Source organism: Opisthocomus hoazin, chromosome 6 (assembly GCF_030867145.1).
Source record: "Opisthocomus hoazin isolate bOpiHoa1 chromosome 6, bOpiHoa1.hap1, whole genome shotgun sequence".
Taxonomy (NCBI): Eukaryota; Metazoa; Chordata; class Aves; order Opisthocomiformes; family Opisthocomidae; genus Opisthocomus; species Opisthocomus hoazin.
Window position 1 is genome coordinate 65,951,065 of NC_134419.1, and position 20,075 is coordinate 65,971,139.

Genomic DNA, 20,075 nt, shown 5'->3' on the forward strand with positions numbered 1-20,075 from the left:
TGCATACAACTGTTTCTGTGTCTGAAGTGGTATTTCCACATAGCCACTTACTGAATTTTGTGAACTTGCAAGCTTGTAACAACAACAGTTCAGGAAATTCTGTAGTCCATTACAACCAGGGCCACTCAACTTTCTTTTCTAGTTACATACTCAAATTCCTAGAGCCTACTTAAAAAAATAAATAAATCATCTTCCATGTTAACCTGGGAAACGAAGCTGACTTCACAATTGATTTCATGATTTTCTGATGCTTAAAATATCCACAAATATATTTTCCTTAAGGAACAGACTATATACAACACATCAAACAGAGCATTATCTTTGTGAAGCCAGAACATCTCAACAGCCGATTTTTGTTCGAATCTGCAACTAAAACTCTTAGACTGACAATACTGGTACTTACAGGTGTGCAGACATTCTGTAATAGTTGTAGCATCAATAAAGTAACCTTTGCAGATGGAACACAGGATGTAAGGGGTCAGCTCTGCGAGGTTTATCATACGCTACAAACAAAGACAGTTTGTAAGAGTTCGAATATACAGGCTAAGCCATGGAATTTACTGACCATAGCTTCTGAAATATCACAGCCTTAAACCATGACAAAAATCTGGATCAGCAAGCTACAGAAATGGGTTTTCCCAAGAGGCAAATCATCCCTCACATACAGCTCTTTCCTAAATACTTTAATCTGGTCTTCTAAACTGAACTTTTTGTGAATGGCAATAAAATTTGTTTCATGCATTTCATATCTAGAAAGCAAACTAAAACCAATCCTTTTGGCAATAGTTGTTTTGGATAAACTCTTTAACAGAATATAAAATAACTGGTGAGCCTGAAGCGGATACTGGTAACGACTAATATAATTGTTTGATAAGTGCTCAGTAAGTGTGTTGGGGCCCCCAACCAAGATACATAACTAGTGCTGTCTCTTGTTCCTACACACAGTTAGGGATTATACAAATACACACAGAAGCAAAGACTGAAATTTCACTGATCTGAGTTGTGGTTATGAAGTACATTTATCAGGAAAGCATACAAGCAGCTTCATGACTATTTTCCTGTTGGAAGTCTACTATTTAAAAGAAAAAAAAAATTTCTTCTATAGCAGTGATCTGAGATCTGTCTGAAAAAGACAACACATTATATTTTTACACTCCGTTTTCTCCAGCCCCAATGCCAGACTAAGGGGCCTTCTTTCCCTCAATGACGCCATTCATTTCACCCACATGCCACGGCTCACCACCCTCTCAGCTACGCCAAGAGTTTGTAACCGCTTCATTGAAATGAGACGGGCAAAACGAACTCGGGCAATAATAAAAAGCCTATTACTATAAAGCTTACGTCGCCTAAGCAGGAGTCCAGATTTGCACCTGGAAGTTTTCAGAAGGCCCCAAACGCGTGGAAGGTGACGTCCGCTGCTCACAAGGCCTGCCCGACCACGGCGGCCTCCTGCGGGGGGGCGCCGGGCCTCACCTGACGGCGCCGCGGTTCGCCGCCGCAGCCCCCGACCTCTCCTCGCAGCCGCCCCGCTCGGGGCCGCCCTCCCGGCCCCGCCACTCCACCTCAGGCAGCGCGCCCCCCGGCAGCGCGGGGCACGCCGGGAGCGGGGCCTGGCGCGCGCCGCGACGTTGCGGCGGCTGGTGCGTGCCCCCGCCGCGGAGGACGATCCCCCCCCCCCCCCCTCCCCCCCCCCCATCTTCCCCCTCCCCCCCACCTCCCGGTCGTCGTCCGAGTCGAGCTCCCCGTCGTCCGTCCCGAACCGAGCCCCGGGGTCCCCCTCGAGCTCCTCTTCCTCCATCTCCTCTTCGTCGTCGTCTTCATCGTCGTCTTCGTCGCCGCTGGACTCCGAGCGGCTCCGCTCGAAGTCGAAGGGGAGGGAGCGCGACCCCGAGCAGCTGGGAGCCCCCGCCATCTCCTGATCCTCGTCCGCCAGGCCCGCGCCTGCTCCATCCCCGCCCGACAGCCCCGAGACCACAGAGCCCACGTCCACCTCCGTGTCCATGGCTCGGGGCGGGGACCGGGGCAAACGCGGGACCGCCGGCTGGCCACTCGCGAGGGGTGCCGGGAGCGGTAGTCCGCCAGGGTAGAGCATGCGCAGTAGGGCGCGGGGCACCCAGGGAATTGTAGTTCACAGGACAGTGGGCCGCGCCACTGCGCATGCGCCGAGGCACAACCGGCTGCTGCTACCCTGCAGCTCTCTTTTCTCAGGGCCTTTCTACACTCGTCGCTCCTCCAGCTAAGAGCAAAGTGACTCGCGGGGGAAGCACAAGCAAACGTTTAATTTATCACGAAAAAGTGTCAATCACAAGATACCAGCTCCACTCAAAAAAAGGTTTTAATTCTGTCACATCAACGAATCTGCATTTACTAAACACGAATAAAAGCAGCAATATTAGAAATACCTGGAAAAGCGAGTGACCCAGCCGTAATTAATTCAGTACGGAGCACGGCCCGTAAGGGCACGCAGTCCCAAGGCCGCCCTCGGTCTCCTCCAGGGAAGGCACCGGTAGTGTCGTGTCAACACCAGAGCGACCCATTTCAGAACGAGTATTCTCGCGTGCAAACACCGCTGCGCTGCGGCATTCGCGCCCGCACAGCCACTACCCAGAATCACACCCATTTAGTGCCAGGGGAGCCGCGGCCGCTCCTCCAGACTCACGCCCCTCCCGCTGCCATAAAGCGCTCCTGGATGCGTCGCAAAATGAAGCCGCGAGCGCCCTGACAGGCAGCGGCCTCAGTGCCCGTCCTTTGCCCTGACTGTCGCAAGAGCGTCCGCGCCTGGCGGCGGCCGCCCGCTGCCGGCGAATGGGCGGTGATGCAAGATGGCGGCGGTACCTGAGGAGCCGGCGGAGGTGGTGGCGATAAAGCCGGACCCCGACGCAGGGACGCCGCCGCAGCCCCCTGCTGTCCCTCCAGCCGCCGCCGCCGCTCCCGCCGCTCCTCCAGCCACGGCGGCCGAGGGGGAGGCGGCGGGGAGCGGCGGAGAGGCGGCGCCCGCTAAGCCCGCGGCCCCGGGCCCGGCCGCCTCCCCGGCGGCGCTGGACCGGCAGACGCTCGTGGCCGTGCTGCAGTTCCTGCGGCGCAGCAACCTCCGCGAGTCCGAGGAGATCCTGCGCCGCGAAGCCCGCCTGCTCGGCGACGACCTCGGTGCCGCTGCCCTCAGCCCCGCCGGCGCCGGGCTGCTGGGAGCCCCGGGCGGCGAGGCGGACTCCGCCGGCGGCGAGGCGCTGCTCGGCCGGGTCACCGCCGCTGCCGCCATCGCGATAGGAGGCAGCGCCGCCGCCGTCGCCTCTTCCAGCCCCGGTGTGGCGGCGGTGGCCGCCGTGCCGCCCGGGAAAGGTGGGGCCCGCGTGGGGGCTGCGGGGTCGCTGCCTGGGGCGGGAGGCCTCCCCCTCCCGCGGAACCCCCGGGGGCTGGGGGGGCCATGTGCCTCCTGCAGCGTCGGGGCTCTCCGTGGCGCTGAGGCACAAGGGTCGGTGTCGGGTGGTGCCTCCCTTGGGGTGGCCCTGCCTGGGCCGGGAGGCGGGAGTCTGCCCCGGCCTTCTGCGGGGGGGACACTCCGGGTGTGTCATATCCCCCCCACACAACTCGGGAGGAGGTCGGGATCTCCTGGGGGTTCCCTCCCTGGAGCGAGGGAACAAGGACAGGGGATCTGTCGGATGTGCGGGGAGCACTGTCAAAGTGCGAGGTGCTTCCTCTGCTCTTTGTGTCCCATCTCGGCGAACAGCGTAGCGGGAGGCTGAAGGTTTCCTTTGTAGTCAGAGGTCATGGTCCAAGATGTGGCCGTGGGGATGAGGACGGAGGCCTGATATACAGGCTGCGTTTTGCAGAGAGTGACCTAGGATACGTGTAGATACTTACAATACTTGTGCAGGGTAATTGTACAGGATAATTGTACACTACGTAGGATACTTGTAGAAGAGGCTTTGTACATTTCTGGATTGAGTTGCTTGGTACTTGAAGAGTTCTTTGGATAATTGGAGTCTTAAGTGTTTTTAGTCAAGGTGTTCTGTGGCGCAGCTTTACAGAATAGCATAATGCAATTTCAGGAAGTGATATGTTTGAGTTCCAGTAAATGTATAATATAAAGTCAGCTTGTTCCTGGTATCACCTGATACCATTGCTTTTATATAGAAGATGAAACAATGAAAGTGTTTAATGACCGCTATGCGGAACAGAGCTCTTGGAGTATTAGCGAGTGACAGAAAGTTACTGCTCTGTAGTGGTTGTGTAGCAGTCTTGGTGAATTGTTCACTTGATGAACTTAATTTGCTTGTTTACTGGAAGCAGAATAATTACAGTGGATATATCTTACAGGCTTAGAGAGATTCTGCTCCTCATTTGAGCATTTCTATCCTCAGCAGTAAAGACAACATATTTTGGTGATGTTAGTGGCTTCTTCCTTTACACTTATAATCCTAGCGGAATTAGACACTGTGTTAAATACCTTATAGGCAACTGTTGGCAGGGAAAATGCAAAAAATGGCTGATGGTGCTAGGAGAATTGGCTCCTGGACTATAATGTGCTACTGTCCGCTCACTTGTATCATTTAAACTTAGTGCTGAACAAGCACAAGACTTAGTGTCGTGTTTTGCTCAGAGTGCCTTACCCTGCCAGGGGAGTTGTTAGCCACTGTTAATTTGCTAGCTCTTTCAGGCTGTTTTACAAGCTCTTGTTATATGCTAATGCTTTTGCAGTTGGAGGAGGCGTTGTTGTGGAAGATCAGCCAGATGTGAGTGCAGTGTTGTCTGCCTACAATCAGCAGGGAGACCCGACGCTGTATGAGGAATACTACAGTGGATTAAAACACTTCATTGAGTGTTCCCTGGACTGTCATCGAGCAGAATTGTCTCAGCTGTTTTATCCTCTCTTTGTGCACATGTACTTGGAATTGGTCTACAATCAACATGAGAGTGAAGCGAAGTCTTTTTTTGAAAGGTAATTTATTTTCATTTGTGCATTTGCATTATTTTGTGTTTGCTACTTTGATTAAATCTGTAAGCTATAGCAGCAAAGTTTTTATTTATGTGCGTATTATTTTTCTTCTCTAATGTTGAAGCTATTTGGACTCTGAAAATAATGGTGCAATATTGCCATATTTTAATAACTGTTCTTAAATAATTTTCCAGTGTGCTATGTTAGAAAGATGTGCAGACTACATGCTTTTGAACTGCCCATGGGCAGATTTTGAACCATCTGTATGGTGAGCGGATGGGCAGCTTGCTGCAAAAGCATCAGCGAAGATATGCTGTTTCTTTAGGGAAAGATTGTGAGGTCATTTTTTAACACTGGAAAATTGTACTGAGATGCCAAAGTAACAAACACTACAAGTATTTTCTAAGGTCATAGCATGTATACTGAAATTCCAAATGAGATTAAACAAATTAATTTATGGCTAATCTATAATTTTCTGTGCTCTTACTATGTTTAATTTCTTTATCACTTGAGAAGAAAATGACAGTTAATTTGTTTTCTGGATTCAGACCGATTATGAAACATTTCAAGCCCAAAGGATAACTTTGTCTCCCTCCAATATGGTCAGCAAAAATGGTTCTGTAAATAGTTAAAATGTTCCCTGCCATGACTATTTTATTATGTGGTTTGAGTAAAAATGGAAAACTCTAGACATATGTTAGCTATTAGATAATGCAAGTGGAAAGTGAAAACATACACAATGTGAAATGTACATATTCATGTGCTGAATCAGATATAAATGCATCCAAGTAGCCTTGCATAATAAAAAATGCCCTGTACTTTATGATACCACAAATTAGAGTTTCATTTCTGTAAATAAACATGTTAGTGTAGCTATTTACTTCAGGTGAGAACCCTTTGAGTGTATGAAGTTCTGTGAGGTTCCATTTGTGTGTTCTCTTCATTATTTTTTTTTTTAACTGTTGGGTGCTCTTACTGTATACAGTAAGTCACTGGTGTGTCTTCACCAGGATGAAATGTATTTCAGCAGAAAAATAATCCCATATGTAGTCAGTAGCTTCCAAAAGCGCCTTACATGTATGTTTCATGTTAAAATAAGGTAAAGAAGTGCACATTTAGGAGATAATTTTTTTTTGTAATAAATGTTTTATCTTATGTTATATTGTTTCAATAGATTTCATGGGGATCAGGAGTGCTATTACCAGGATGACCTGCGTGTATTGTCTAGCTTAACCAAAAAAGAACATATGAAAGGTAACGAGACCATGCTGGATTTTCGAACAAGCAAATTTGTGCTGCGTATTTCCCGTGACTCTTACCAACTCTTGAAGAGGCATCTTCAGGAAAAGCAGAACAATCAGATCTGGAACATTGTTCAGGAACATCTTTACATTGATATCTTTGATGGAATGCCTCGCAGTAAACAACAGATAGATGCTATGGTTGGAAGCTTGGCCGGGGAGGCAAAACGAGAGGCTAATAAAGCAAAGGTAGGAGGCAAAGGTTGTTGCACTTTTATAATTGAATAACTCTCCCTAGTTTTTCAGGGAGAAACCTTAGTACAGACTGACAGTGTCACCCGAGATCTTAAAAGACAGCATGAACAGAACAAAGGAAGAGAACTGTCCAGATAGTGGTTGACAGGAGTAGAGAGATCAAGATGTGTCACTGTCTGGTGGAATAAACTGTTGAGCCCCTCTGAGGGACAACCTTGTATTCAGCCTACTGAACTAAACTTAAACTAACTCATGTGATTTTAAAATGGACACCTGACTATTTGGCTTCCTGTCTTGTACAATGGATGTAATACTTACTGCCAGTTGTTACTGCTAGGACTGTTTGTGTAGGTCTTGACAGTGTAGTACCACAGTACTATCCAGATAAATTTTGTAAGCTGTAGGGATTCTGCTTTAAGAAAGTGCTAAGAGATGCTGCGAGAACTTACAGTGGTCCAGATGAGTTGCTGGGTAAAACAGCAAAACATGTACTACATTTGTTATGGGCTAACCAGTAGTGTATGCAGTAATATAAACATAGCAGTTTTAAAGGGACAGCTTTATTGCTTGGACTATTGCATTGAAAAGTTTCCATGAAAAAAATTAATTTTCAGTAAGAACAGCAATTACTGTTTTGTCTGTTGTATATTTTGTTGGCTTGCAGGTTTTCTTTGGCTTGTTGAAAGAACCAGAGTTTGATGTGCCTTTGGATGATGAAGATGAAGAAGGAGAAAATGAGGAAGGAAAGCCAAAGAAGAAAAAACCTAAAAAAGATAGTGTAGGGTCAAAAAGTAAAAAACAAGACCCTAATGCTCCTCCCCAGAACAGGTATGAAAGGAACTGTGTGTAGAGAAGTCTTGTTAAATCCAGTCTTGCCATGACGAATCTTCATTGCTGTTCACATGGTATTTTTAGCATTTTGGCCATTTCAGCTGTACACAGCTTTGGCCGTAAGACTTCTACGGGAGGTAACGGAAAGCTTAGCATATAACCCTCTGTCTTTGCCCTTCAAGTCAATATAGATTTCCCTTGACAAAATTTTACTCAGTTACCTGCTAATCTTTTCAGGTCATACTCAAATTATTTATCTTGTTCCACCGCCGATCTGAAATTCTTAAAGCTACTGGCTTTTTTTCTCATCAGTTAATCAGTCATTCATTTTTTCTAATTCTTGTTGCGTATTTGAATATTGAGCTATAGGGTTGCATGTGAAGGTTTCGCGTTCTTTGTTTAGATTAACAATATGGAAGGTGCTTTTAGTTCATAAAAATGTGGGCTTCTTGTAGAATTCCTCTGCCTGAACTGAAAGACTCTGACAAGCTGGATAAAGTAATGAATATGAAAGAAGCTGCAAGGCGTGTGCGTCTTGGCCCAGAGTGCCTGCCCTCCATCTGTTTCTACACATTCCTTAATGCTTACCAGGTTGGTAAAAGAAGAGGTTTTTGGCAATATGGAAACGGGAATCAAAATTATAAACATCACTTTTAATAAAGAAAGAAGACTTAACAGTGTTGGCAAGAGTTATTGGAGTATTTGGAGTAAGTGTTGCGAAATTTATGTTCCAAAATATTCAAAATTCTCTTTAACAACTCCTGATAGTATATAATTTCCATGTTCCTTGGTTTTGCTCTGATTGCTGTAATTCCTTCTTTGGCTTTTCCTGTGGGGCCCTAAGTGTATTCTACAGAATGCAGTAGATGTTTTGCACTGAAGTACTGGAGAACAATACTGTTTAGTCAATATTGACTGTGCTTTATTTTTAATGGTGCAAGAATTCATGTGTCTTTATACTAGAATAATTCCCTCTTATTTTTGTAAATAAGTCAAATTAATTTTCTTACTAGTACTTAGGATTTCATAATATTTGAAATGCATCATGAAAGATACAAACAATATAAATGGATATTTTGTGTATAGGGTCTGACTGCAGTGGATATTACAGATGACTCTAGCATGATCGTAGGAGGCTTTGCTGACTCTACTGTCAGAGTGTGGTCTGTGACTCCGAAAAAGCTACGTAGTGTGAAAACAGCAGCAGGTAATTAAGACAGTAACACTTACTATGAGCACGCATTACTTGTGGCAGCTGAGTTTTGCAGTAACAGAGAAAAAGATGTCTGTGGCAGAAGAGTTGTCTTCAGCAGTTAGATGCTTTCACTTTGAAGAAACAGTGTGTGCACAGATGCATGATCACATCTTCTATACTATCATTAGAAACATTTTTAAAGGAATGAGAAATCTGATTGTGTACACCTGCTGTGAGGTGGTCCGTGCACGGAGCGTGGAACTAGCCATCTTACTTCTTAACTGGATGGTAAACACAGGGTGTAGGAAACAGTTGGGTTTAGGTGATCTGGGGGAGAGACTAGAGGTATCCTGGGGGAAATTATAGGAGGGAACTCTGAGAAGGATGGAGGAGAATGTGCTGTAGCTCAACACCTACACAAATTCATGGAAACCAGGCTTCTTTAATTCTGCTGTTCATGTAACAGTGTGTTGCGGCTGAAGCTGGATACTGTGCAAATGTTTCTTAATCTTGATATTTAACTGAGATACGGTCATGATGTTCGGTAAACAGTAGCTTACAGACTAAAAGTTATTTTAAGTTGTGTGTAGTGTGCAGCTGTCAAAACATCTCTGTAAAGTGTGTTTGTAGCATATTAACTTCCTGGAAAAAGGTGTGGAAATTTGGCATCTCTATCAAGAAGATGTTACTGTGTTTGTAGGCTGAACAATATATATATGAAAAATAACACGTCAAGATTAATTTATTTTAGCTCAGTGAAGACTTAAGAAAGAGGGATTATTTATGTAAAGCATTATTTTCACCTTTTACAATGGTAAAAATATTTTAAATGCCATTGTGTATTCCAGATTCACCAACTCCCAGGTACTTTGTTGTGTTCGCATCATACTTGCCTCTTTTAGAGAGAATATTATTTGTTTTGAAGTTCATGGCATTTATCTTTGAACTTCTGATAGTTATTATGACACATGAACTTTGAAATATTGCAGACCTCAGTCTCATTGACAAAGAATCAGATGATGTCTTGGAGAGGATCATGGATGAGAAAACAGCAAGTGAGTTGAAGATTTTATATGGTCACAGTGGACCTGTCTATGGCACCAGCTTCAGTCCTGATAGGTAAAATAAGTTTACAAGCTAACTAGTTTGCTCATCTTGAGTTTAAATTGTATCGTACTGAGTGCAAATGTGTTTTTAATCTAACTTTCTCCAGAAGGTTAAAGCAATTCTTGTTTATGCAGCTTATAAGAAACCACTTGCGAGTGTAAGTGCTCGTTATGCTCAGGGTGTTGGGCACTGTCAGCTATTACCGAAATCAACTGGACCTGAGGATGCCAGCACTTTTTTTGAGGTTCAGGACTTAGATGGCAAAATAGACCATCTTATTTGCAAACTGTAGTGTAAGCTGGGTTTTAACTAACTGAATTGTAGAGAGGAAAAATACTGCAGCATTGATTTCAGTTATGGTATTGCAAAACATAAAACCAGACTGAGTAGCATGTCGTTGCACTCCAAGTTTCTCATATTCTGTTGAGACTTTATTTTCAAAATGTGTGGAATAGTATCTTTAAAAGATTTAAAACCATTATGTAGTTATGAAAGTCTGAACAGTTGAAAGGAGGTTTAAATGTCTCAAGTTTTGCTTTTGCTTGTGTTTAGTCAGGAAACAACAATCATAAACACAGCTGAGAAGTAAACTTTGTGTGGAACATGAATGTAGAGTCTATAATTATGGATTGAGAATGTGAACGTCATATGAATTCTCTTCCAGGGAATCCTAGAATTTTGTTTAGAGTTATATTAAAATATTTTTTTAAAGTAACGTAGTATAGCAGTTTACTAGTCATTTTTTCATATAGCTGGAATTCCGGAGTAAAGACCAGCTCTGGTTTGTTTGTTTGCTTGGCTTTTTTCTCCCCTCAGTATTGCTGTGTCATCAGTCATCAGCACCCAAATGTCTCTCTTCTTTGCATAAGGGCCTAGGAATGGATTTGGCTTGAATTGGTTATTGTTGCTTACCCCACTAAAACATTGATTTATATGCAACATGCTGAACAGATGCTGTTCAGCGGACAGTTTTTCTTATCTAGACATCTCACTGTTCATGCAATGGTTATACAGTCTGTGCATGAGTTTGGTATGTAATATGCTATACTTTCTCCTGTGACAGGAACTATCTGTTGTCCTGTTCTGAGGATGGCACTGTCAGATTGTGGAGTCTCCAAACGTTCACATGTTTGGTGGGATATAAAGGACACAACTACCCCGTATGGGATACACAATTCTCTCCTTATGGTTATTATTTTGTGTCAGGGGGACATGACAGAGTGGCTCGGTAAGAAATTGGATGGGTTTTTTACTTGTCTGGGTCAGTTTGTGGTGGATTAACCCTGAAAGTGATTAGCTGATATACTCTAGCCTACCCTATTACTGGAAATAAATTATATTTCATATCAATTAAAATACTGAACAAATGTTTTTATGTAGCTTTTCTTTTCAACACACATCATATTATCTGATGACTAGAGATGGTGTCCTCTTATGTGACCATCTAAGTATTCTTTTCCAGTTGTTTAACAACTTGACAGAGTATTCTTTATTTCTCCCTTCTGAAAGGTATACTTTTCCAAAACAGACCCTGCTAATTCAATAAATTGACCAGTAAGAAACCACTGCATAATTACTTCCTTTTATTCCTCACTATACAACAGATATTGAACTTCATCAGGGTTCTTTTCATTAATAAAAAGCTTTTCTTTTCAGTCTGTGGGCAACAGATCACTACCAGCCTTTACGGATATTTGCTGGCCATCTTGCTGATGTGACGTGTACTCGATTTCATCCAAACTCCAACTATATTGCCACGGGCTCAGCAGACAGGACTGTGCGGCTCTGGGATGTTTTGAATGGGAATTGCGTGAGAATATTCACTGGACATAAGGTAAACACATATCACTCACAGCGTGAAAAGTCATTGTATTTCTGTGATGATATTCTGAAGAGTAGTGTTCAGAACAAATATGCTTGACTGACTGAATGTGAGCAGACTTAATCAACTTGTTTGGTCCCTCCGCCAAATCTCTGTTTTAGGGACCAATTCATTCATTGGCATTTTCTCCCAATGGACGATTCCTGGCTACTGGAGCAACAGATGGAAGAGTTCTGCTGTGGGACATTGGACATGGCCTGATGGTTGGAGAATTGAAAGGGCACACTGACACCATCTACGCGCTCAGATTCAGTAGAGATGGGGAGATTTTAGCATCAGGTAAAATTCACTGGAAACAGCGAAGTTGCCGTTGTGTTCTGTAAGTCTGAAGAGGAATGATATAATTGGTTCCTTCAATTGAGGAAGACAAAGTAGAATCACTTGCATAGCAAAAACAGCAACTTAAAACTGTTGGTACAAGGCGAGTACTTCACCAGACTGTGCTGTATGACCCCTCGCCATTCCAGGAACTGAAGGGAAGGCGTTATGCACTTAGACGATAGTGGAGGTTGGCATCTGTGTGCCAGTCAGGTCTAGAAGCAGCAGAGCTTGTGAAGCCTGCTTGTTTCTCCTGCCTGTCCACATGGATTCTCTGGTGTCCAATATAGCAGAGCTCCTTTGCCAGTTTTCTCTTCATGGAGGCACAAAGTTTTGTCTCTTCATGATGAGTGAACTGTTTTCCTAAAATGTTTAGGAATATAATGAATTTGAAACTTGTTCTGTCAACTGGTTGAAATGAGCTAACAAGTTCAAGTTACTGACAGAAGAAACAGTTGACAGACACTAATTATATCAGGGTAATTTCCTCATGAAACCAGGCTAGCAATGTTCTAGATTTCTTTAGTAGTATGTTCCTAAGTGCAGTGCAGTGAGAATCCTCAGTGAGCCACTACTGCAGGAGTGGAAGCTAACAGACAGGGTACAAATTTGATCCAGCCTGCAGGGTGGTTCTTTAATTTATCTACCAGTGCTTCACTGAAAGCATGGACCACTGGGCCTGCAAAATTCTTCTGTCTTCACTGTATCAAACAAAGAAACTGTTGTTATGTGACTTAGAATCACAAACGTTTCCTGAAATTGGCATCTAGCCTACAGGATGGTCCTGTGTTTTCAGTGCTAGGTGATACAATCCAAACCCAGGTGTTCCAAGAGAGCAGTTCTTTGTACTTTACCCACAGGGCATTCAGGTTAGATTACAGGAAAGCTGAAATCCCAGTAGCTTTTCTGTGCGCATTCAGTGTGTTAGAGGCTTGTTAAAGTCTGTTTCCTTGCAGGGTGAGGGCGTAAGTCTACAGTTATGAGCAAAGCTGCTTTCTGAGCTTTAATTTCTGTTAACTTGCCCAGTAATTTTCTTATACACCTTTCTTATTAATAAAAGACTTCAACTGTTGTTCTTGTTTCTTTCTAGGTTCAATGGATAACACAGTTCGTCTGTGGGATGCTGTGAAAGCATTTGAAGATTTAGAAACCGATGACTTTACTACAGCTACTGGACACATAAACTTGCCAGAAAACTCACAGGAGTTGTTACTAGGTACATACATGACCAAATCAACCCCAGTTGTACACCTCCATTTTACACGCAGAAACTTGCTGCTGGCTGCAGGAGCCTACAGTTCGCAGTAAACCGGGGAGCTGTAAGACTGACTGTGCCAAGTCATTGCAGTAGTGACCTCGGGATGTGGGATGAGGAGGAATGTCTTGTACAGGTAGACCTGGCTAGGCTGTTGCAGGACAAATGAAACTATGTAAACTAATGCAAGTAGCGTCTGCCCAGTCCTGCTATTTCATATTTATCCACGGTTTGAAAATGCTGGAGACTGACAAGACATCGTGGCTGTAAAAGAAGGAATTGTTTATGGTGCTTTTGATAAATATATATATGTATATGAAAATGGCTGTCTCCTCAGAGATGGTATTGAGCTCTGCTGAAACTTGTGGAAAGTTAACAGCCTTGGTATGTGTTCTCAGATAATTTTTTTTTTAAGCACTTAATTTATGGTTAGCAAATGTTTAATCAGTCTGTCTATCTCAAACACAAGTAAAAACTGTTCCGTTTCAGAACAGAAGAATGTAGTTTAATTCACTATAGCCTGGGCTGGGCAACAGGTACAGTGAGAGTATTGCAGCAACAAACAGGGCATTGAGACAGTAGGTCCTACAGGCAGAGGCTTGTGGGGAACTGCTGTGAAGTTACATGTGTGGGTTTTACGCATCCAAGTACCAAGTCCTGAGAAGATTTCAAACTCCTGGGCTCTTTTGAGGTATCGGAAATGCAGATCTTGTTACTCTGTTTTCACAGGCAGCCAGTGCTGTAAGTGTGGTAAGCAACCAGAAGTGCAATGTGAACTTTATTTACTTTCATACGTTATTGTATGGGGGAGAAGGGAAAGGGTGACTGAGGGACAACTGAAATACCTGTTATTAAAAAAGTGGACTTAAACCCTTTTATGTTGTATTAGATGTAAAAGAACTTTAAAAACCTGTGTCCTTTCTGCATAAGGTTTACTATCTCAAAATGTAAAACTAGCCAAGAAATTGAAACATTACTGCAGAGTGAAAGGATTAATATGTCCTAAGTGTATTGTCAGTTTGCTTTTGAAAGGACAGCTTGTCTGCTGAAGTGACAGTTAACACCCACAAGAACATTGTACCCCAGTCAGTCCTCCGGGACAACCAATAAAGCTCAGTGCTTTATTTCTAAGGAAGAGTAAAACATGCAGAACACTGGGAAGTATAACTTCTTTCTGGGTCTTTGAACAGAAGTCACCATCACCAAAGACAGGCCCAGTTTGGTGGTGTGTGGTTTTTTTTTTAATCTCTTACAAGCTGTATACAGGGACATCTGTTTTGTGTTCCTCATCTCCAGTAAGGGCCTGGACACTTGAACAATCTGCTGGCTCTCTAGTGAAAATAAAAACAAGACTTGACATTTCTAAGGTAAAGTAGATGGACAACTACCTCCCCTCTCATCCCTTCTCTCTTAACTCTTGGAGTAAAGGTATATTACAGGCATTATACATCAAAATAAAGGGTGGAAAATTCATTAGGAAGCTCACGTGGAATTTTTATTTAAAGTAAAAAGGTTAAAACTAAATTATTATGGATTTTTTTGTGTAATCGTACCTCAGCAAAATTTCCTAGCTCTCAATATGACCAGTTGGATTATGGTGAATCAAAGTTACCTAAAACAAAGCATGTAGTTTTGACAGCTTGAAGAAACCACTGCCACATTCTGCCTTTGTATTTTGTACAGTTTTATACTTTTGATATTATAATAAATACTAAAACCACATAGTTTTGTGTCTGTGTTACAAGAAGGTATTTTCTTCCCTTGAGGGCTGTAATGGAAGCAAGAGCAGTGCTTGTAACTGAGCACTCTGCTAAGAGAAACAAAGTTAATTCAGAAACGGTTGATGACTAGCCATTTCATGTAAATCTCATTCTAAGGCAGGGGATGGATTCTACCTAATTAGATCTATTACAGTTACAACAACCATTATTCATCTGAAAAGCTGTGTACAGCAGAGGCAATTTATGCAAACAAGCTCACAGGAGAGGAAGACGACTAGATTTATTCAGAAGGCCCAGCACATACAACTGGCTTTAAAAAGAGCACATGAACTAGAGCGAGAGAGCACAAAGACCCTGCTATTTCTCTCTCCTTTTTTTCCAGCAACCTTGCCTATCTCCTGCTGCCCTCATTTGGGAAGTGTATTTGCATGCTTCAGCAGCAGAAGTCCCAGGCTGAACTCCTGCTGCTGGCACCCTTCCAAGAAGCACACAGCCACATAATCACATTCACGTATCAGCACTCATGTGACATCGAAGGAAGGTACTGAGTTTTTACCGAGATGCAGGAAGATGCTGCGGAGAATGCGATAGACAAGTTTTAGTGTTGGGCAGGTAGGGGCCTAAATATGTCTTAACTGTGGTAGGAACACTTCATGCATTAAGAGGCTATGTCCAGGAAAAAAAAGCACTGAACTACTGAAGTCACTGTTCATGAACACGCAGTTATAGGAGCTTAACATCAGCAAAGGAAGCTTTTTTTTTTCTTCTGGGAGTTACCTCTGCAAGAGAGGACAGTAACAGAAAAAACTATAATACCATAATTTGATCAGTCTGGTTTTGATGGAAAACTTCCCAAAATCAACAAGTTCTATGCAAAATACGGACAACTGAGGCAGAAGCTGTAATTGCATTGTATTAGTAACAGTGAAGAAGTCGTGGTTTCAATGCAAGCTACTAGCTTGGAATGCAAAAAATGGGAGCAATCAGGTAACTGCAAACCACGTCGCTTACCGTTACCCACTATGACATGGAAATGTGGAGATGCTTTGATCAGCTGCAAGCTCTATGCCAGTACTGTGGTCAGGCTTCTGAGGTCTTTCCTAGGTTACTACGTGCTCAGATCAATTTAGAATGTGTTATACCAGCAAAAGAGTACGATAGGGATCAGCTACTCATCTCCACCACAAATAACTATTTCTGACACAGGAAAAAAAAGCCAAGTGCCACATTTATGCTTTTTTGCACCATTTCATATTTCCCATAAAACAAGTGATTATTTATATTTTATTAGCCACAGCAGGTCATCAGCTTGCACTACACTGACACAGACTGGAGGTTCAGACACGTCAGCAACCTGCTGAGAGAAGAGAGATCACACATAGCAAGTCTTGCACAGTGGTACCAGTAACTGAGCATGCCTCTTCCCCACGCCCAAACAATTTTAGTTACGACCAGGCAAATTTCAGCACACCCAGGAAGAAATGACGTCCCTTTAACATAGAACAACGATGCTCAAGCTTATTATTTTCTACCCATTTTTTGCAAACTATGATGACAGCCCATAGGTTTTTTCAAAATGCCATTTCCGTGGAAATTCTGTGTTTGAAAGTGACTCTAGAATTTTGTACCACTTGGTTGTTGCTACACAAGACAAAGTCCAATCACTTCTATATGGGGCTTGCATAATCAGGTGTGCTGTATGGTGCTCCTTTACTGTGCTCAGAGAAAGGTTTTAACAGACTGCATTAGTCCCTGCTTGGAATTCTCTAATATGAGTAAAAAATAAGTTCTTAAGTACTGCTTTATTATTTCAATACCCTACAAAGCAACCATTATCCCTATTTTACTGCAAAAGGGCAGACCAGAGGCACCTAGTAGTTGTAGGCAAAGCCTGATATACCCAGCTGCAACCTTCTTCCATTCCTCCTTCCTTGCTTACTCTTCCTCCCTGCGTGCTGTCCCTAGTCCCATTTACCATGTCAGAAGAACAAAAAGATGACTGGTATCCTGTACTTTCTGCATCCCCTTTTAACAACCTACTTCATTCAGAATGCCCCCAAATAAGCTGATGCTATCATTTAGCTGAGGTTTAAAATGATAAATATGAAGTTCACATGCCCGTGTTTCTCTCTCTCTCTAATTATATTGTATCATTAGCAACTTGTCCTTTATCACTCATTCTTCCTGGGATGGCACTGAATCATTCTGGTACTGGAAAAACACCAGCCACTTACCATTTACTTATCTGCCACAGCAGGAGTTTTCTTTTTAGGTCTAAGCTTGAAATACAAGATGAGCATTGCAATGCTTGTGTATGTTGCTATTACATACTGAAAAACATAAAAAGTTTAGTTTCAGTCTAAAACCCAGATAACACCATTATAGTAGACTACAAAAGTTAATATACATAATACATACATTCCTCCTGCCTGTGATGGTATAGGAATTGAAGTACTTCTGAAATCCAGTGAACTGGTGTTGAGATCCCGAGTCATGGCCAGCCATGGTTGCTTGTCCTAACAACCAATACAAGACAGTTAACAAGTTTTACAGTCAAGTTGGACAGGATCAATAGCAAAATCAAACTAATCTCTACACAGAACTTAGTACTTCCATTGCCAGCTATTAAATCTGCTTTCAGGACATTCAGCAGATGGTGGATAATACGTAAGGAGCAGGCGCATTCAGAGCAATGTATCTTAAAGTACAAAACAGGTGATATAAGCAGACAAGGAAATGAGGGGTTCTGAAGGGAAAAACATTTGTGATTTTCAGCATTCATTCAACCAAATTTAAATATGAAAAAAAAAAGTCAAGATTATGATGACAACAAATGGGAAAATTCCTGAAAGCACTTACAAAGAGGAGACCTGCCAGTCCTGCCTACGCGACCATCCAACGCAGCCAAATTTCTATCAATTGTTCAGGAATCTGCAATACCTAATTAAGATAAATCTTCACTGGTTCAGCTAAGAAACAGCTTCAATTACATATGCAAAAACTTGGTCCTAAGATTCAGACTAGACCGCTACTCTGTTCTGTGATTCAAAATGCCACTTTGCAACTTCTATGCCATAGTAGAGTGCAAGTGTTGTTAGTAAGAACCGCCCTGCTCTCAGTTGCACATTTCTATTGCAGTTTACTTGCCCACCCTAGCATTCACAATCTGACTAAAAATACAGAGTTTTTTCCTAGGTAGTTTTCAGCTAAATCAGCAAGTCACTTGAGCCAGCTACAAAGCCTCAGAAATGCTTTCAGAGGAACAACAAAAACACCACGAGGACACGCTTTTGCATTTTGTCTGTCTGCGTCTGGACCAAAGTTTCAGGTCTACCGTAAGAAGTTAATTAACAAAAGCCTGGCATGGCTGCAGTAGCATACTTGCAGATTCACTGAATGGTTAAGGTTGGCTCTCTGGAGATTGCATAGTCCAACCCTGACCTGCTCAAAGCAGGGGCAGCTAGAGCAGCTCACTCAGGAACACATCCAGTCCCGTTTTGAGTATCTCCAGAGACTGAGACTCCACAACTGCTCTGAGGAACCTGTTCCAGTGTTGGATCACCCTTATAATAAAAGGGTCTTTCTTTTTAATGTTTAAGGATATGCTGTCCAGAGGGACCTTGACAGGCTTGAGAAGTGGGCCCATGCAAACCTCAAGAGGTTCAACAAGGCCAAGGGCAAGGTCCTGCACATGGGTCGGGGCAATCCCGAGCACAAACACAGGCTGGGCAGAGAATGGATTGAGAGCAGCCTTGAGGAGGACTTTGGGGTGCTGGTGGATGAGAAACTCAGCATGACCTGGCAACGTACACTGACAGCTGCATCCTGGGCTGCATCAAAAGCAGTGTGGCCAGCAGGCTGAGAGAGGGCATTCCGCCCCTCTACTCTGGTGAGACCCCACCTGGAGTCCTGCATCCAGCTCTGGAGCCCCCAGCACAAGAAGGACACGGACCTGTTGGAGCAGGTCCGAAGGAGGCCACAAAAATGATCAGAGGGCTGGAACACCTCTCCAACAAGGAAAGGCTGAGAGAGTCGGGGTTGTTTAGCCTGGAGAAGAGAAGGCTCCAGGGAGATCTTATAGCAGCCTTCCAGTACCTGAAGGGGCTTGAAAGAAAGCTGGAGGGGGACTTTTTACACGGGCCTGTAGTGATAGGACAAATGATAATGGCTTTAAACTGAAAGAGGGTAGATTTAGATTAGATGAAAGAAATTCTTTACTATGAGTGTTGTGAAACACTGGAACAGCCGGCCCAGAGAAGCTGCGGATGCTCCCTCCCTGGAAGTGCTGAAGGCCAGGTTGAATGGGGCTTTGAGCGACCTGGCCTAGTGGAAGGTGTCCCTGCCCATGGCAGGGGTGTTGCAACTAGGTGATCTTTAAGGTCCCTTCCAACACAAACCATTCTATGATTTTTCTATGTTTAGGACAAACATTTGTTATTTATCTTGTAACTCACCTCACAAGCAGCACACATGCCCTACTGTTACATATCAAACCAGGCAGACGCTGCACCACCAGTACCCCAGAAGGGGCATAAAAGAAACTGCTCCAGCAGGTGCTACGTTCATTAACACAGCTCTTTTACCAACCCAATCCAGTAATGTCTCTCTGGTGCATAATCAGGTAAGCATGCCTGTAACTGTACTGATAACGTAGTAGCCAAAAGCCTTAACGAAACAAACCCCCTAAACATCTGCCGTAGGTGACTCGGAAAGCCAAGGTCATCTTTTCCTACGGCTGACCGACACAAAAGCCTGCAGCACAGCCCCCGCGCTCTTCCGCGGGCGGCTCAGAGCCCAGACATCACAACACAGGTCTGCTTTTTCGGAAGAGCGCGGTGCCCTTGCCAGGCGCGGCCCGGCCCGGCCCGCCACCGGGCAACGTCGACAGCCGCGCTCCCCACAGCCCCGCGCCGAAGCCGGGCCCGTCTCGCTGGCGCGGAGAGCCGCGACCCCGGCGCTCCCTCGCCTCAGCCAGCGCCGGGCCGGGGGAAGGGGCGCGGCGGCGCCCGGTACTCGGGCAGCGACGCCGCGGCTGAAGGTCGCGGGCGCCCCGGGGGACGGCCGCGGCTCGGCAGCGCAGCGCAGCCCAGCCCAGCAGGAGGAGGAGGGGCCGCGAGTGAGGGGCCGCGGGCGCCCGGGGGGTACCTCAGCCTCAGCCGGGCTCACCTCAGCCACCACCGCTGCCGTCCCGCCGCTGCACTCTGCCCTTCGACAGCGCCCTCCCGCAAAATGGCGGCCGCCAAGCACCGCGCGCAGCCTCCGCGGGCCGCGCGGATTGGCCGCACTCTTCCAGGGAGCGGGTTCTCCCCGCCCCCTCCCTTCTGGTTGGCTGAG

At 44.5% G+C, this 20,075-nt stretch overlaps 3 protein-coding genes across 8 annotated transcripts in view; 1 reads left to right on the plus strand and 2 right to left on the minus strand.

Moving 5' to 3' along the window:
- The window catches only part of PCGF6 (polycomb group ring finger 6), a 31,189-nt gene extending 29,088 nt beyond the window's left edge, over positions 1-2,101 (minus strand). For both annotated transcript variants that reach the window (XM_075423659.1, XM_075423660.1), the window contains exons 1-2: positions 1,715-2,101; positions 404-503 (exon numbers count right to left, since the gene is read on the minus strand). In XM_075423659.1, the coding sequence (XP_075279774.1) occupies positions 404-503; positions 1,715-2,092 (478 nt within the window). In that variant the 5' untranslated portion in view covers positions 2,093-2,101. The remainder of the gene's footprint in view (positions 1-403; positions 504-1,714) is intronic.
- A 721-nt stretch (positions 2,102-2,822) lies between these two features.
- TAF5 (TATA-box binding protein associated factor 5) lies at positions 2,823-14,736 on the plus strand. Its single transcript, XM_075423663.1, has 11 exons — positions 2,823-3,339; positions 4,699-4,939; positions 6,111-6,426; positions 7,097-7,260; positions 7,719-7,854; positions 8,350-8,470; positions 9,448-9,577; positions 10,629-10,793; positions 11,222-11,399; positions 11,549-11,726; positions 12,856-14,736. Exons 1-11 carry the CDS (start codon positions 2,823-2,825, stop codon positions 13,071-13,073), a joined length of 2,364 nt encoding a protein of 787 aa, XP_075279778.1. The 3' UTR covers positions 13,074-14,736.
- Positions 11,685-20,069, minus strand: ATP5MK (ATP synthase membrane subunit k). Of its 5 annotated transcripts, none has more exons than XM_075423668.1 (4): positions 19,908-20,068; positions 17,160-17,257; positions 16,976-17,071; positions 11,685-11,772 (listed from the first exon to the last, which is right to left on the minus strand). In XM_075423668.1, the coding sequence occupies exons 2-3, from the start codon at positions 17,244-17,246 to the stop codon at positions 16,979-16,981; spliced, it is 180 nt and encodes a 59-aa protein (XP_075279783.1). In that variant the 5' UTR covers positions 17,247-17,257; positions 19,908-20,068; the 3' UTR covers positions 11,685-11,772; positions 16,976-16,978. The 5 variants fall into 5 exon arrangements, with proteins under 5 accessions (XP_075279783.1, XP_075279781.1, XP_075279780.1 ...); XM_075423666.1 differs by lacking the exon at positions 11,685-11,772 and adding an exon at positions 15,630-16,098 and having other exon boundaries at positions 19,887-20,069; XM_075423665.1 differs by lacking the exon at positions 11,685-11,772 and adding an exon at positions 15,630-16,095 and having other exon boundaries at positions 19,908-20,066.
- Between the last annotated feature and the right edge of the window lie 6 nt (positions 20,070-20,075).

Bases quoted from the DNA above. Each gene is read 5' to 3' on its own strand.
- TAF5 (XM_075423663.1), top strand. From the start codon at position 2,823: ATGGCGGCGGTACCTGAGGAGCCGGCGGAGGTGGTGGCGATAAAGCCG. The intron at 8,471-9,447 runs GTAATTAAGACA...GAAATATTGCAG, and splicing joins TAGTGTGAAAACAGCAGCAG to ACCTCAGTCTCATTGACAAA. The intron at 10,794-11,221 runs GTAAGAAATTGG...TTTTCTTTTCAG, and splicing joins GGACATGACAGAGTGGCTCG to TCTGTGGGCAACAGATCACT.
- ATP5MK (XM_075423668.1), bottom strand. From the start codon at position 17,246: ATGGCTGGCCATGACTCGGGATCTCAACACCAGTTCACTGGATTTCAG. The intron at 17,072-17,159 runs GTATGTATTATG...TATGTTTTTCAG, and splicing joins CCATCACAGGCAGGAGGAAT to TATGTAATAGCAACATACAC.